General features: G+C 46.4%; 1 protein-coding gene across 1 annotated transcript in view; it reads right to left on the reverse strand.

Moving 5' to 3' along the window:
- Positions 1 to 21,861, reverse strand: part of MDN1 (midasin AAA ATPase 1) — a 317,199-nt gene that overhangs the window by 135,819 nt on the left and 159,519 nt on the right. The window contains exons 41-45 of the mRNA XM_068231147.1: positions 11,127 to 11,216; positions 6,184 to 6,447; positions 5,835 to 6,102; positions 3,231 to 3,390; positions 1,721 to 1,837 (exon numbers count right to left, since the gene is read on the reverse strand). Of these exons, the coding sequence (XP_068087248.1) occupies positions 1,721 to 1,837; positions 3,231 to 3,390; positions 5,835 to 6,102; positions 6,184 to 6,447; positions 11,127 to 11,216 (899 nt within the window). The remainder of the gene's footprint in view (positions 1 to 1,720; positions 1,838 to 3,230; positions 3,391 to 5,834; positions 6,103 to 6,183; positions 6,448 to 11,126; positions 11,217 to 21,861) is intronic.

The following is a 21,861-nucleotide window of genomic DNA, read 5'->3' on the forward strand; positions in this document are numbered from 1 at the left end:
CGCAGATACTCAGAACGGGGAACTCATACTAGTGGACAGTGAATTCCAGCAAAAACAAATCCAGGAGGAGAGACAGTTCCTGCCTGTCCTGGGGGGAGAGAGACCTGGCCTGTCATGCTTTCAGGCAGCCAGATAACAGTAGAGGAGTGTGAAGAATCAGCACAAACCTTTCTGTGCTGGGAGCTGCTCAGCTTGTCACTTCTTATGCTGGCTGCACTCTAGTCTGCACAGCAAACTGCTCGTGAATCCTGATTCCTGACTTGCCTCGTGTCGTTGCTGTGGTGGTAAGAGAGGGCTGGAGGTGGAGCCGGAGCCTGCCTGACTGGCAGAAACTGTAGGCTGGGAGGTACAAAGGCTGGGGATTTGAGCTGCAATTGGCTGGCTTTATGGAGGGACGAGACTGACTGTAATCTATGTCAGCTCAGCTCCGTTTTAGCTGTGAGGCAAGGACTGGAAGCTCCGCCCCCCGCCTGTGTAATTTTACGGACACTACTGCCGCAGCTACGGATTTCACGGGCAGAGAAAATTTACATTGTATTTACGGGCAATCCGTAAATTTACTGACGGTTGGCAACACTGATCAGTAGCCGCGCAGTAGAGGAAACACATGGAGTAGCCGGGTGTCTGCAGTCTTCGCGGCGGCATGCAACAGGTAAGCCGCTGCCGCTGCAGAACCGGCGGAGGGAAGGATGTACATCGGACGTATAAGAGACACGCGGGGGGGACCGGGGGAAACGCACACATGGAGGGGGCAGGAGGAAACAAAGAGGGGGAGAAGTTAAGCACGCAGGGGAGCCAGGCACAGCAAGCGCACACACAGGCAGGAAATCCCCAATGGTGGCGGGTCGGCAGTTCAGATCGGTGGGCGTTCGCAAGTTGGGGATTCCCCGCAGGGACTTTTTCTCCCCAATTTTTAGGGAGAAAAAGTGCGTGTTATACGCAGTGCTGGTCGTAATGGAAAAATCTACGCTTACGGATCATTACGCGTAATTTTACGCTATTACGCATTACGCAATTACGGTTACGGCGTAGGAAATTATCTACGGGACATCACCGTAATTACGCGTAAACTTACGCAGTTACGCGTAAGGATACTGTAATGTAGTCGCTTATTATTATTATTATTATTTAGTATTTATATAGCGCCGACATATTACGCAGCGCTGTACAGTGTATATATATATATACACTACGTAGCTTACACTACGATGTTACGCGTAGTGCCGTAATACCCATTAATGCGTATTTTTTGACGCATACGGACGATATGTACGCAATAGCCGTCAATGTGACAGTTATTGCGTACATATCGTCCGTATGCGTCAAAACGTTCGCTTATACTGAAGGGCGGGAGAAGATACTATTGGTTGCTTAGGATGTTGACTGATTGGCTACACTTAGAAAAGGGAAGTTTTTACGTTAGTAATTACGCGTAAAATTACGCGTAAGTGTTCGTAAAATTACGCATACCTTGCAATTACGGTAGACAGTGTAATTACGATACCACTTTACTGCTTACGCGTAAATAATTACGCGTAAGACCGTAAGTTACGCGTAGCGCTTACGCGTAATTTTACATTGAATTACGATGCGTAATTACGCTCATGCGTAATTTCGGCCCAGCACTGGTTATACGGCGGAAAATACGGTATCTACCAGCAACCAATTAAAATGCACCTCTTTTCCAAAGAGAAATGTCAAGCACCAAAAATGTCTGTACCTGAAATTTGGGTGAGGAGATATAGTTGGGATGCAACCATCAATCACCCCTCTCTCACTCACAGTCAGGACACCTCCAGGTTCCAACAGTGCATTGAGGCGATCCAGTACAGAGGAACTGCAACACAACAGATGAAGACCAACTTAAGAAAACTAATGCAAGATTAGTAATACTTACAAAAAAAATATATAAATTAAAAAAATACAACCGATAAGGCTTATTTTAGTCTTTTTTTTTTTTTTTTTTTTTTTAACTTAAAACATATACAGTAGATTTTTTAAAATCTTTTAAAGACTTTTTCATGTAGTACTTTAAAAGTAAACTTATAGCTAAAAAACAACAACAACAAAAAGAAACCCTCTGCTGCCAGCCAGGACTCTCTTCACCTTCACATTTGCTCTCCTCCTCTCCATGTACGAGCACTGCGGAGGTGCTTGTAGCTACTTGTACAGAGGGAAAAAACAGTGCAAGAGCGGGTCTGTGCTACTGCGCAGGCTATACATTGTGCGTGGACACTGTAGCAGCGCTTGTACATGGAGGGGAACAATATTGTAAAAAGGGGTCCCAGCACAGACTACAGAAGGGCGTAGGAAGATTGGAAAAACATTTGGACTGTTCAAATGCTTTGCCCTACTGTGGCTTCATGTACCTTTTCAAGCTTTTTTTTTTTTTAATTTTTAACCTCTTCCCTCCCACTCCAATATTACTAACAGTTCTCCCTCTCTTCCTCACATCGTTCCATCAACGACATCATGCTGGGGCTTCTGCTCAGGTCTCTTTTGGCCTATGGAGGAGGGTCCAACTAGATCACTGTTTCAAGCAATCTTTCACTACACTCATCCCCTCCCTTTGTTGCAGACTGATGGTGATTCATGACTGCAACATCTCCAAAGAGGCCCCATAGATATGGTTGTGTGCCCCTAGCTGGGATCTGGTGGGTCTGGAAATGAAAACCTCCATAGGCGATTATGGGGTGGAGGTGGTATGGGGGGGGGGGGGGGCGTTGTGAGGGTTACACTGGTAAGTTGCAGACTGTCAACATGTAAATACAAAAACCTTAAGTATTTCTGTGAACAATCAGCATAACATCTTGAAATTGTGTTAACCCTCTTATTTTACCTGCATTCTTGCTTTTCCCTGTTCCCCTCTTTCCCCATTAGCCCAGTCCTTCACTATTACTATGCAAATATCCCAAGGTGCATTAAATTGGCTACAAAATTTGCATTAAATCAAAAAAAAAAAATATTTTTTAGGATTAATTTTACTCTTCAGTAATTTTAAAGGTTCATACATTCATCAGATATTGGATATGTCTGATAGACATATTATGTTGTATTGTAGTTATTCATCTGTTTACTGATGCCTGATCAAAAACATTCTTGTATTCTGCACACATGTACTTTTGAGTGTATTATAGCAAAACTATGATTGCTGTACCAGCATTAATCAACTGGGATGTTGCCAAGTTGTAAGTGTGACAAAGAACATCGCAATAGCTAAACATGCATACCTACAAAAGTTGACATTATCCATAAGTAACCAGTCTCCATTCTGCAGTGCTTGCACCAGCATTCCATCCACCCATTCAAAAGTTCCACTGCTCTGTCCCTCCACAGTATTTAGGAGCTGTTCCTTAAAGCTGTTCAAGAGTTCCAAAATAGCGGCGAATTCTGGTGGAATATAATACACACATCAATCATTTCACAGATTTTTTTTTTTTTTTTTTTTATAACGTATACTCATTTATTGTTAATATCAAATAAGTTATACACTCACCTAAAGGATTATTAGGAACACCTGTTAAATTTATCATTAATGCAATTATCTAATCAACCAATCACATGGCAGTTGCTACAATGCATTTAGGGGTGTGGTCCTGGTCAAGACAATCTCCTGAACTCCAAACTGAATGTCAGAATGGGAAAAAAAGGGGATTTAAGCAATTTTGAGCGTGGCATGGTTGTTGGTGCCAGACGGGCCGGTCTGAGTATTTCACCATCTGTTCAGTTACTAGGATTTGCACGCACAACCATTTGTAGGATTTACAAATAATGGTGTGCAAAGGGAAAAACATCCAGTATGCGGCAGTCCTGTGTACGAAAATGCCTTGTTGATGGTAGAGGTCAGAGGAGAATGGGCCGAATGGGCCCATATCAAGCTGTTAGAAGAGCACTGTTGACTGAAATAACCACTCATTACAACCAAGGTATGCAGCAAAGCATTTGTGAAGCCACAACACGCACAACCTTGAGGCGGATGGGCTACAACAGCAGAAGACCCCACCGGGTACCACTCATCTCCACTACAAATAGGAAAAAGAGGCTACAATTTGCACAAGCTCACCAAAATTGGACAGTTGAAGACTGGAAAAATGTTGCGTGGTCTCATGAGTCTCAATAAAGTCAGAATTTGGCATAAGCAGAATGAGAACATGAATCCATCATGCCTTGTTACCACTGTGCAGGCTGGTGGTGGTGTAATAGTGTGGGGGATGTTTTCTTGGCACACTTTAGGCCCCTTAGTGCCAATTGGGAATAGTTTAAATGCCACGGGCTACCTGAGCATGGTTTCTGACCATGTCCATGCCTTCATGACCACCATGTACCCATCCTTTGATGGCTACTTCCAGCAGGATAATGCACCATGTCACAAAGCTCGAATCATTTCTAATTGGTTGCATGTACATGACAATGAGTTCACTGTACTAAAATGGCCCCCGCAGTCACCAGATCTCAACCCAATAGAGCATCTTTGGGATGTGATGGAACAGGAGCTTCGTGCCCTGGATGTGCATTCCCAAAAATCTCCATCAACTGCAAGATGCTATCCAATCAATATGAACCAACATTTCTAAAGAATGGTTTCAGAACCTTGTTGAAACAATGCCACATAGAATTAAGGCAGTTCTGAAGGCGAAAGGGGGTCAAACACCGTATTAGTATGGTGTTCCTAATAATCTTTTAGGCGAGTGTATGTTTCTAATAGCCATTGACAAGCGGATAAAATTAAATGTTATCTTCACCCCTTCATTGTTCAGTAATAAAGTTGAGCTCTAAATTGCAGCACCTGATTACCTACTGATGAGTTAAAGTTGACCTGTAAGTGTTTTGTTAACAAAGTGCTCTTATGGCCACAGTCTGACACTGGTAATAGCGGTCATAGGAGTTGTAAATGTGGTAAGTAATCTATAACCTCCGAAAGGGGCCATATCTTTATCACGTTTTCGTTAGATTTTATGATTTTAGCTAAATTATTAAAATACTGTATCAGGCATTTTTATCTCAGGGAAAAGCAATGCTTATAATAAAAATGCATACCTGAAAAAGAAGGAACCATGGATTAACCCACTGACAAACAAGAGCAGCATCAGGTGGCAATTTAGGGACAGTAAGGCTACTCAGATGCAGTCTTACGGTCCCTGCAACTCTGATTAAGGGACTTACACGCTCATATTAAATTAACCTGAAGACCTTGCGTCTGTGGGTCTTTAAGAGCCCTCAGAGCTCCCTGTCGTTTCGTCCGTCCTTGCCCAAAGCCCCCACATGCTGAGGAAGGCACCCTCGAGCAATTTACCTGCAACCATGAACACCCACCACCCCTCACTGTAAGTCCTGTCACTGTAATTATCTCTGAGCCCCAGCACAGCATCTTTAAAGCCCCCACTGGGGCTCCCCATTGGTCCACTGTCTTGACTAATGAAAATGATTATCCCTGACGAGTTTGTTAAATGGATATGGCCCATAGTGTCTATAAACTATTAAGCCTTCCTTTGTTACTTTGCCCCTTCTCCGTTGTATTTTTCTGTATGGATAAAGTTTAGAACATTTTGATTTTCCTACTTCCGAGAAGTTCCTTACTTTATTGCGTTGACACAAAGTAAGATAAACCTCTCCAACAGGGACAAACCATAAATAAAACTTTTTAATATATTAGAGAATAAACCTAACCTCTCAAATTTTTATTGCTGTCCTGAGACCTTCAAGATCCTCAATCAAGCTGTGGAATTTTCAATGGAATAAAGGGAAAAATCACCCTAATGTGTGGAAACAACTCTTACCCAACCAAAACAAAAATTCACATTCTTTCATGTTACATTCTTTACTGAACCTCATACCTGCTTTTGAATAGCATCCAAGCTTTGCATTCAGCCTCTGGATCTGTGGGAGAACAGCCTCTAATTTGCTGATCACATCTGCAGTGATTCCTCTGCCTCCTTCCACCACACTCTTAGGCCTGTAACTCAGATTAAGGTGGCTCCAGGATCGCAGCAAATGTTCTGTTTCAGAAGAGATATCTGGAGCAAGGAGGCCCTCTCTAACTAGGCCCATCACTGCACTCCCTATCTTCTCAATAAGCTGTTGCCATGGCCGGTTAATATCAGCCTGAAAATACAGCAGTTTAAAATAAATATGTATCATGGTTGAAGGGAAATAAAAAATAAAAATCTATATTTTGAATTGTACCTGTTCAAATCCACCAAGGAGCTCTGTGGTGTCCATAGCACTATTCATGGCCATGACTCTTAACTTGTTGCCAGATAGGAGAGCCAGGAGCTGAATCAGGCTGGTTTTTCCTGCAGCTGGAGGACCCACAAGGATAACCATCCAATTCATCTCCACACACTTCATGATTGGTTCAATCGATTGCAAAGAACCATGTAGAAGGGAAAGAGGTTTGTGTGTGGCTGAGGGACAATCCGTGTAACGAGAGAGAAATGAATAACCAACCTGAAACGAGGTTAAAACATATAAATACATTAAAAGTAATTAAACGCGAAAATTAAACTTCATGCACAATCTGAACATGGATCAGGCCCTAGACAATATAACTGTGGGTGTGAACCAGGTGTGGGTACTGAACCAGGTTTAGACAACACCTCTGTGTTCAATGTGCATAACATTCTTAGTTGATTCCCTGCAGCTCTGTAGGGAGTGCATATGTATAGTACTACTGGGTAACAAAGTAAACCTTAGACAGATGAAAGTTTTATACATACCTGGGGCTTCCTCCAGCCCCCTTCAGGCTAATCAGCCAATCGCTGTCGTCCTCCGCCATGGGTCCAGGTACTTGAGCCAGTCGGGCGTAGTACGCATGCACACACTACGCCGCTGGGAGCGTAATACACCTGTGCAGTACTATTGCGCAGGTGCAGAATGCTCCTGGCTGTGGGAGCGGCACGTGTATAGTCACAATCAGATATGTATATCTGACTTTAAAAATACTGGGACTGCTTTATTGAAGCAGCACAACTATTTTTTGATTGGTTTATTTCATTTTTGTGGACTAAGCACAGCTATTACTGTATATATAAATTATTTATGATGACTATTATCTGAGAAATAGAATATTTTATCATATTTTCTATTTTAGTTTAAATTCATTAGGAGTCGGAGTATTTTCTCCCGACTCCAGGTACCCAAAAATTGCCCAGACTGCGACTCCTCAACTCAGATTCCACAGCCCTGGATTCATAGTTACAGAATATACTGGTATATGGTATTGCAGATGCAAATTAGGTCAGCTATATTGCTTTCATATGTCTTGTAGTGACTTGCATAATTGACACACCCTGTGTTTTCAGTTAATGGATATCATGTGATTCATATTATATGCTCTGAGGTTTATATTGAGTTTACTGCCCAACAGTATCTGATTGGACAGGCTTGAAGCTTCTTATACCAAACCTATTGTTTGCGGGGTTTTATTTGATGCTTGAGCTGTGAATTGATGTTGTATAAATAAGCTTACAACCGAAAGTCTTGTATACATTTTACCTGAAGTATAATTCGATTACATTCTTTTATTTAATATATTTGTATGAATAAATTATCAGATTTTTATTTGTTTTTGTATTCTTTCATATTTGTAGCAACATAATAGGAATTGTTCGATAAAGAACTCCTAAACCGGGCATATCTGTATATCAGAAATCAAATGATTTGGGAATGAATCCTCCTGCCTTTAAAGGAATCTTAAATTATTTTAATATCATAAGTCACAGCTTGTGTGACATCAACATAACCACCCCTTAATTTGCCCAACAGCATTGCAATTAGTATTGGTGACATAATGAGCATACAATTTAAAATTAAGATCCCTGTTTTAATATTGATTACAAAAGCCTTCTTTTGCCTTTAAGCTGGTCAATTGATTTTGTGACGCAAATTGTTTTAACAGTCACACAAACTGTTCTTTGGCTTAGCACAATCTTCTAATCAAGTGATCACAATTTTTAAACAATTTGCGTTTGGTACGCCTTATCCCTGTTCAGAATTGCCAATATTACAGAAAGTGCAATCTATAATGTGAAATACATAGTGCCAATAAACCTAGCAGTACGTTAGGCAGTGATGTACCTGCATGCTATTACTAAAGTCTAGTTAACAAGAATGTGTGTATATTGCTGCATATAGAAGCATAATGTAAACTTTCATTATAAGATCAGGTCTGATTAGCCATGTTTGTAGAGTTGAAGAGTAGAGGCATTTTTGAATCTACTTCCAGAGGTGTGTTTAAACTATGCTGAGTGTATGAGAGAAAATGCAAGCATTTTATGGTCAAGTTATGTAATATTAATATGTGTGTGCAAGTGCCTCTAAATGCAATTCTTGAAAATAATGCAAATAAAAAAATTCTTTCCGGTTCCACTCTATATAGAGCAAAGTCCCCATTATCCAAAGCACAACAATTTGACGCCGGCATATTTGGGCGCACCATAGACCGTAATGTGAATTACGGCTATAGCAGCGCTCAGAAGCTAATTTGGGCGCCGCCGAAAGACTGAGGCCAAACGGCTTAAAACAGTGTAATTCATCCGCCACCCGTAGCTGGCAGCCAGCTACGTCGTTCCCCACTATCCATGGCGGCCTGGATGGGGAACAGTAATTAACGCCACCGGGACTTGTTGTGGAGCAGAGTGAGCAGTTTATCGGCTTCATCCTGCGCCTCAAATTTGTTGGCGTAATTTTTAAATGTATCCCCATAATCTGGAACCGGAAGTCTCAACTAACTGGCATGCCTGAGGGATAATGGGGACTTTGTTTTGGGTGAGTTTTGAGGCTTTTAAAATACTTACCAAGCCTCCAGCGACATGTAGAAGCCTTCCTGCAGCACCTAGCAGGCTGTAAAATCTGTGCATACAAGACGGCATATGTGTCACCTGACCTGATGCGGGCCAGGTGATACGTCAGGTTCTGTGCACTGTGGAAGCTGGACAGTCGCTAGGAGCCCGCAAGGTGCTACAAGAAGGCTGCTAGACATTGCTAGAAGCTCGGAAAGTATTTAGGGGGGCAGGTTTGTGTTTTTTAGACCGGTTGGGCAAGCAACTGGCAAGCACATGTATGCGGCATTAGGCGACCCCTGCTGGTGCCAGATACCGGGGACTTTGCTGTATTGCAAAGCTTTTAGAAAACATGATTTTAACACCACACCTTTTCGCCTATGTATCGGAAAAAAAGACACCCGTTACCTTACACCTATAAGACCCAGAAACAAAATGACAAAAGAGAGTGTCAGCTTGCTGTATTGTTACTAGGCATTTATATCAACATCTCTTCCGGTCAATTTAATGGTGGCCATACATCTATCGATAATGTTTTCAAATTGGATTAAACACAGCCGACACAGCCAAATGGGTGCGCAACGGTAACGGAGCGCAATATTGTGGCGACTCACAAACGCAACAGAACCCCCGGCCCCTACCACCCAAAATGTACTCCCGCCGTGCATTCAAATCTCACCTGCAGTAACTGTCCAGCTGGCTCCCAGTCTCGTTCGCTGCCTCTCTGCCGCCAGGCCAGATCCTCCTGCAGCCCACCGATCCAGAGGGCCAGTGCACACCAAAAAGCGCTATCGTAATCGCAAACGCTCAGCACTTTGAAGAAATTTTTCTAGTCGATCCTAGGCATGTGCCTAGCGATTTTCTAATCATGCCTAGGATTTTAGGAGCATTTTTGTGTAATGTTTTTATTTTTTGTTACAGTAGAGCTGTAACGGAATAGCTTCTGTAACAAAAACGCTTGGAAAATCGCTCTGATCTAGCGCTTTTCAGAGCATTTTTTCCACTTTCCTATACTTCCCATCGAGTCTGAATCACCTCAGAAATTAGCAGAAATGCTGCAGGGTCGCGTTTGCGTTTGTGAGAAAATCACTTCGCTCTGGTGTGATCCATCCCAATAACCACTTGAGGACCGTTCATAAATTAGGCCACTGCAGATTTAAGGGCCCACTGTAGGGCTGCACAACTCAGCACACAACTGATCCCCCCCCCCTCCCCTTTCTCCCCACCAATAGAGCTTTCTGTTGGTGGGGTCTGAACGCTCTCTCAATCTTTATTTTTTTTACAAATATATTTATTTTTTTTAATAAAAATGCATATTTTATTTTAAATAATTTTCCCTCCCTCTCCTAGTCAGCCTATCACTGCGATCGGCTGTGACAGGCTTCAGCCTATCACCGCCGATAGCGTCTGTGTCCCCCAGGGGGACAGCCGTGTCACACGGCTGTCCCCAGTACAGCACTGCCTTAGATCGCAGCACTATACAGGTATATTAGAATTCCCCATCTAACAGTCTCCGAGCCGCGATCGCCGCTGGGAGACTGAAGGCGGAGCACTCTCCTGCTAGCCCCATAGAAAGCCGTTGACGGCAATCGGCGTGGAGCGGTCCTGGGGCTGCCGCTGCGTTCACGCCAATTGGCGTGAAACGGTCAGCAAGATGTTAAAATACATTAGCCAAGCGATTTTCAAAGTGCTAGCTTTTTAAAAACGCTCAGAAAAGCTCTTGGTGTGCACCAGCCCAGAGTAGGGACCCTTTGGACTTATTTGCCTCCTTTTAAAGTTAAATATATGTATTCTGGCCGCCCTCCTGAACTGGGTTGTGCAGAACAAAATGGTTCTGCACTAAGGATAAAGCTCTGCACAAGCAGCTCCATTGTACAGTACTGGGCATACGCAAGCCCATTAGAGATGCACTTATTCATGCCGAGAGCAAGGCTGGAAAACCATTTACCTCATGCTGAGTTGAATAAGTAAAGCGGGTCCCTATACAGAATTGGCAGACTGCAGGAGGACTATACAGAGGATTCCCACTACTAAGGTAAGTATGAAAAATAAAAGTAGTAAGAAAAAATAGAAAAAGGTGTACTTTACTTTAAAGCCCTTTTTTCGGTACCTATTGCTTTTATGTTACACTGATCGTAACTGGATGAAGGCATTTCACTGAGTACTGTGCACATTATTCAGTATGAAAAGGTGCTTATCGGTTTAAATACAGTATGTGGAGCTAAAGTTAAATAAGACACTCTAAAATGAAATGTAATGCCAATTTGTCATGAAGCTAAAACCCTCATTAATGCCATTGGTCATTGATAGTTCATTTACATAACCCAAGTATAAAGAATGGATTACCTGAACCATCTGGGGTGTGATGTGAAACTGACGAGTACCAAGGTAAGGTGTGTAACCCTGTCCAAACACTTGTTTATACACAGAAGTTATCTGCAATAAATGAACAGATTAATTGAAAATAATGCTTTACAGGTTCTCTTTCAATGCAATCATTACAGATAAGTTACTCAAGCATACAATAGGCCAAGTAATATATAAAATCAATATCGCAGGACATGCAGCATTTTGGTGGGGTTAGCGTTTCTGCAATGTAGAGCATATAAATATGCTGGCGTAGTCGCTCATGAATCGCTACACATAGCAATTTGAGTGTAATTTTAAATTAATGCAAACTGTAAATAAAATTCTGATACATTGAAAGGACCAATCAAAATAAAAATCGCTAATCGCAAATTGCTACACAATCGCTGGCAAAAAGCTTACACTTTTTTAAAATCGCTACCAAAATCGCTAGAAACCGCTAAAGATATCACTTACAAAGAGTTCATTAAAAATGCTAGTGATTGCGATTTGCAGTGGGTTACAGGCCTAAAGGAGTATTCCAGCTGTACTACACGGGAAGAGGCCATGCATGTACATGCGTGGCTTAACCCATTGTCCTGAAGGGTTGGATTAATTAAGGGTCTTGGATTAATTGGCATTCAATAAACATTTGATCACAAATATGTCAAATATCTACAATCCATACTCACATTACTTATATGTGTGGAACCAATATAAGATCAGGGTTGTCAAATTCAAATGCAAAGTGTGCCAAAATTGAACACTGGGACCAAGTTGTGGCCCAATATCAATATCTAGTGACCATCCACGTCCCTTTTAAAGTTCCCTGGTGTCTAATGGCCCTCGTCCCTCCCCTGTACAGTTCCCGGCTGTCTAACGCCTTCTCCCCCACCATACAGTTCCCTGGTGTCTACCTCCCCATATGGCTTCCATGATGATCTAAGGCTTCCGCTCTAATATAACATCCCTGGTGGTCTGGAGTGGGCCAAACATGATGCAAAGTAGGGAAACCAATTGTTGGTCAAATTTAATAGCTCTGTAGGCCTGTCTTGGCCACAGAGTTTGACATGTATGTCTAAAGGTGGCCACACACCATGCAAATTTTTTAAATATCTGTTCAATTCCAGAATTGCAATCAGTGTTTGACTGATAGTAACATTTCAAAAATCTGACCAATGTACCACACACACACACACACACACACACACACACACACACACACACACACACACACGTACCACACACACACACGTACCACACACACACACACACACACACACACACACACACACACACACACACACACACACACACACACACGTGTACCACACACACACACACACACACACACACACGTGTACCACACACGTGTACCACACACACACGTGTACCACACACACACGTGTACCACACACACACACGTGTACCACACACACACACACACACACACACACACACACACACACACACACACACACACGTGTACCACACACACACGTGTACCACACACACACACACACACACACACACACACACACACACACACACACACACACGTGTACCACACACACACACACACACGTGTAACACACACACACACACACACACACACACACACACGTGTAACACACACACACACACACACACGTGTACCACACACACACACACACACGTGTACCACACCCACACACACACACACACACACACACACACACACACACACACACACGTGTACCACACACACACACACACACACACACACACGTGTACCACACACACACACACACGTGTACCACACACACACGTGTACCACCCACCCACACACACACACACACACACACACACACGTGTACCACACACACACACACACACACACACACACGTGTACCACACACACACACACACACCACACACACACACACACGTGTACCACACACACACACACACACACACACACACACACACACACACACACACACACACACACACACACACGTGTACCACACACACACACACACACACACACACACACACACACACACACACACACACACACACACACACACGTGTACCACACACACACACGTGTACCACACACACACACGTGTACCACACACACACACACACACACGTGTACCACACACACACGTGTACCACACACATACGTGTACCACACACACACACGTGTACCACACACACACACACACACGTGTACCACACACACACACACGTGTACCACACACACACACACGTGTACCACACACACACACACACACACACACACACACACACACACACACACACACACACGTGTACCACACACACACACACACACACACACACACACGTGTACCACACACACACACACACACACACACACGTGTACCACACACATACACACACACGTGTACCACACACATACGTGTACCACACACACACACACACACACACACACACACACGTGTACCACACACACACACACACGTGTACCACACACACACACACACACACGTGTACCACACACACACACACACACACACACACACACACACACACACACACACACACACACACACACACACACACGTGTACCACACACACACGTGTACCACACACACACACGTGTACCACACACACACGTGTACCACACACACGTGTACCACACACACACACACACACACACGTGTACCACACACACACACACACACACACACGTGTACCACACACACACACACACACACACACACACACACACACGTGTACCACACACACACACACACACACGTGTACCACACACACACACACACACACACACACACACACACACACACACACACACACACACACACGTGTACCACACACACACACACACGTGTACCACACACACACACACACGTGTACCACACACACACACACACACACACGTACACACACACACACGTGTACCACACACACACACACACGTGTACCACACACACACACACACACACACACACACACGTGTACCACACACACACACGTGTACCACACACACGCACACACGTGTACCACACACACGCACACACGTGTACCACACACACGCACACACGTGTACCACACACACGTGTACCACACACACGTGTACCACACACACGTGTACCACACACACGCACACACGTGTACCGCGCACACACACACACACACACACACACACACACACACACACACACGTGTACCACACACACACACACACACACACACACACACACACACACACACACACACACACACACACACACACACACACACACACACACACACACACACACACGTGTACCACACACACACACACACACACACACGTGTACCACACACACACACACACACACACACACACACACACACACACACACACACACACACACACACACAGTGTACCACACACACACACACACAGTGTACCACACACACACACACACACACACACACACACACACACACACACACACAGTGTACCACACACAGTGTACCACACACACACACACACACACACACACACAGTGTACCACACACAGTGTACCACACACACACACACACACACACACGTGTACCACACACACACACACACACACACACACACACACACACGTGTACCACACACACACACACACACACACGTGTACCACACACACACACACACACACACACACACACACGTGTACCACACACACACACACACACACGTGTACCACACACACACACACACACACACACACACACACACGTGTACCACACACACGCACACACACACGTGTACCACACACACGCACACACGTGTACCACACACACGCACACACGTGTACCACACACACGCACACACGTGTACCACACACACGCACACACGTGTACCACACACACACACACACGTGTACCACACACACACACACACACACACGTGTAACACACACACACACACACACACACACACACACGTGTACCACACACACACACACATGTACCACACACACACACGTGTACCACACACACACACACACACGTGTACCACACACACACACACACGTGTTTTACACACACACACACACACACACGTGTACCACACACACACACACACACACACACGTGTACCACACACACACACGTGTACCACACACACACACACGTGTACCACACACACACACACGTGTACCACACACACACACACGTGTACCACACACACACACACGTGTACCACACACACACACACGTGTACCACACACACACACACGTGTACCACACACACACACACGTGTACCACACACACACACACACACACACGTGTACCACACACACACACACACACACGTGTACCACACACACACACACACACACGTGTACCACACACACACACACGTGTACCACACACACACACACACACACGTGTACCACACACACACACCCACACACACCCACACACGTGTACCACACACACACACACACACACACACACACACACACACACACGTGTACCACACACACACACACACACACACGTGTACCACACACACACACACCCACACGCACACACACACACGTGTACCACACACACACACACACACACACACACACACACACACACACACACACACACACACACACACACACACACACACACGTGTACCACACACACATGTACCACACACACACACACGTGTACCACACACACACACACACACACACGTGTACCACACACACACACGTGTTTTACACACACACACACACACGTGTACCACACACACACACACACACACGTGTACCACACACACACACACGTGTACCACACACACACACACACACACACACACACACACACGTGTACCACACACGTGTACCACACACACACACACACACACACACACACACACACACACACACACACACACACACACACACACACACACACACACACACACACACACACACACACACACACACACACGTGTACCACACACACACACGTGTACCACACACACACACACACACACACACACACACGTGTACCACACACACACACACACACACGTGTAACACACACACACACACACGTGTAACACACACACACACACGTGTACCACACCCACACACACACACACACACACACACACACACACACACACACACACACACACACACACACACACACGTGTACCACACACACACACACACACACACACACACACACACGTGTACCACACACACACACACACACACACGTGTACCACACACACACACACACACGTGTACCACACACACACGTGTACCACCCACCCACACACACACACACACACACACACACGTGTACCACACACACACACACACACACACACACACACACACACACACACACACACACCACACACACACACACCACACACACACACACACACACACACACACGTGTACCACACACACACACACACACACACACACGTGTACCACACACACACACACACACACACACACACACACACACACACACACACACACACACACACACACACACACACACACACACACACACACGTGTACCACACACACACACACACACACACACACACACACACACACACACACACGTGTACCACACACACACACGTGTACCACACACACACACGTGTACCACACACACACACACACACACACACACACACACACACACGTGTACCACACACACACGTGTACCACACACATACGTGTACCACACACACACACACACACGTGTACCACACACACACACACACACGTGTACCACACACACACACACGTGTACCCCACACACACACACACACACACACACACACACACACGTGTACCACACACACACACACACACACACACACACACACACACACACACACACACACACACACACACACACACACACACACGTGTACCACACACACACACACACACACACACACACACACACACACACACACACACACACACACACGTGTACCACACACACACACACACACACACACGTGTACCACACACACACACACACACGTGTACCACACACATACACACACACACGTGTACCACACACATACACACACACGTGTACCACACACACACACACACACACACACACACACACACGTGTACCACACACACACACACACACGTGTACCACACACACACACACACACACGTGTACCACACACACACACACACACACACACACACACACACACACACACACACACACACACACACACGTGTACCACACACACACACGTGTACCACACACACACGTGTACCACACACACACACGTGTACCACACACACACGTGTACCACACACACACGTGTACCACACACACACACACACACACGTGTACCACACACACACACACACACACACACACACACACGTGTACCACACACACGTGTACCACACACACACACACACACACGTGTACCACACACACACACACACACACGTGTACCACACACACACACACACACACACACACACACACACACACACACACACACACACACACACACACGTGTACCACACACACACACACACACACGTGTACCACACACACACACACACGTGTACCACACACACACACGTACACACACACACACACACACACACACACACGTGTACCACACACACACACACACACACACACACACACACACACACACACACACACACACACACACACACACACACACGTGTACCACACACACGCACACACGTGTACCACACACACGCACACACGTGTACCACACACACGTGTACCACACACACGTGTACCACACACACGCACACACGTGTACCACACACACGTGTACCACACACACACACACACACACACACACACGTGTACCACACACACACACACACACACACACACACACACACACACACACACACGTGTACCACACACACACACACACACACACACACACACACACACACACACACACACACACACACACACACACACACACACACACACACGTGTACCACACACACACACACACACACACACACACACGTGTACCACACACACACACACACACACACACACACAGTGTACCACACACACACACACACAGTGTACCACACACACACACACACACACACACACACACACACACACACACACACACACACACACACACACACACACACACACACACACACAGTGTACCACACACAGTGTACCACACACACACACACACACACACACGTGTACCACACACACACACACACACACACACACACACACACACGTGTACCACACACACACACACACACACACACACACACGTGTACCACACACACACACACACACACACACACACACACGTGTACCACACACACACACACACACACACACACACACGTGTACCACACACACACACACACACACACACACGTGTACCACACACACACACACACACACACACACGTGTACCACACCCACACACACACACACACACACACACACACACACACACGTGTACCACACACACGCACACACACACGTGTACCACACACACGCACACACGTGTACCACACACACGCACACACGTGTACCGCACACACGTGTACCACACACACGCACACACGTGTACCACACACACGCACACACGTGTACCACACACACACACACACACACACACGTGTAACACACACACACACACACACACACACACACACACACACACGTGTACCACACACACACACACATGTACCACACACACACACGTGTACCACACACACACACACACACACACGTGTACCACACACACACACACACGTGTTTTACACACACACACACGTGTACCACACACACACACACACACACACGTGTACCACACACACACACGTGTACCACACACACACACGTGTACCACACACACACACACGTGTACCACACACACACACACGTGTACCACACACACACACACGTGTACCACACACACACACACGTGTACCACACACACACACACGTGTACCACACACACACACACACACACACGTGTACCACACACACACACACGTGTACCACACACACACACACACACGTGTACCACACACACACACACACACACACACGTGTACCACACACACACACCCACACACGTGTACCACACACACACACACACACACACACACACACACACACACACACACACGTGTACCACACACACACACACACACACACACACACACACACACACACACACACACACACACACACACACGTGTACCACACACACACACACACATGTACCACACACACACACACACGTGTACCACACACACACACACACACACACGTGTACCACACACACACACGTGTTTTACACACACACACACACACGTGTACCACACACACACACACACACACGTGTACCACACACACACACACGTGTACCACACACACACACACACGTGTACCACACCCACACGCACACACACACACGTGTACCACACACACACACACACACACGTGTACCACACACACACACACACACACACACGTGTACCACACACACACACACACACACGTGTAACACACACACACACACGTGTACCACACACACACACACACACGTGTACCACACACACACACACACACGTGTACCACACACACACACACACACACACACACACACACACACACACACACACGTGTACCACACACACACACACACACACGTGTACCACACACACACACACACACACACACACACACACACACACACACACGTGTACCACACACACACACACACACACACACACACACACACACACACACACACGTGTACCACACACACACACACGTGTACCACACACACACACACGTGTACCACACACACACACACGTGTACCACACACACACACACGTGTACCACACACACACACACACGTGTACCACACACACACGTGTACCACACACACACGTGTACCACACACACACACACGTGTACCACACACACACACACACACGTGTACCACACACACACACACACACACACACACACACACGTGTACCACACACACACACACACACACACACGTGTACCACACACACACGTGTACCACACACACACACACGTGTACCACACACACACACATGTGTACCACACACACACACACACGTGTACCACACACACACGTGTACCACACACACACACACACGTGTACCACACACACACACACACACACGTGTACCACACACACACACACGTGTACCACACACACACACACACACACGTGTACCACACACACACACACACGTGTACCACACACACACACGTGTACCACACACACACACACACGTGTACCACACACACACGTGTACCACACACACACACACACGTGTACCACACACACACACACACACACGTGTACCACACACACACACACACACACACGTGTACCACACACACACACACACACACACACACGTGTACCACACACACACACACACACGTGTACCACACACACACACACACACACACACACACACACGTGTACCACACACACACACACACACACACACGTGTACCACACACACACGTGTACCACACACACACACACACACGTGTACCACACACACACACACACACACGTGTACCACACACACACACACACACACGTGTACCACACACACACACACACACACACGTGTACCACACACACACACACACACACGTGTACCACACACACACACACACACACACACGTGTACCACACACACACACACACACACACACGTGTACCACACACACACACACACGTGTACCACACACACACACACACGTGTACCACACACACACACACGTGTACCACACACACACACACGTGTACCACACACACACACACGTGTACCACACACACACACACGTGTACCACACACACACACGTGTACCACACACACGCACACACGTGTACCACACACACGCACACACGTGTACCACACACACGCACACACGTGTACCACACACACGCACACACGTGTACCACACACACGCACACACGTGTACCACACACACGCACACACGTGTACCACACACACGCACACACGTGTACCACACACACGCACACACGTGTACCACACACACGCACACACGTGTACCACACACACGCACACACGTGTACCACACACACGTGTACCACACACACGCACACACGCACACACACACACACACACACGTGTACCACACACACACACACACACACACACACACACACACACACACACACACACACACACACACACACACACGTGTACCACACACACACACACGTGTACCACACACACACACACGTGTACCACACACGTGTACCACACACACACACACACACACACACGTGTACCACACACACACACACACACACACACACGTGTACCACACACACACACACACACACACACACACGTGTACCACACACACACACGTGTACCACACACACACACACGTGTACCACACACACACACACGTGTACCACACACACACACACGTGTACCACACACACACACACGTGTACCACACACACACACACGTGTACCACACACACACACACACACACACGTGTACCACACACACACACACACACACGTGTACCACACACACACACACACACACGTGTACCACACACACACACACACACACGTGTACCACACACACACACACACGTGTACCACACACACACACAC

This window comes from Hyperolius riggenbachi, chromosome 4, assembly GCF_040937935.1.
Source record: "Hyperolius riggenbachi isolate aHypRig1 chromosome 4, aHypRig1.pri, whole genome shotgun sequence".
NCBI classification, from domain to species: domain Eukaryota; kingdom Metazoa; phylum Chordata; class Amphibia; order Anura; family Hyperoliidae; genus Hyperolius; species Hyperolius riggenbachi.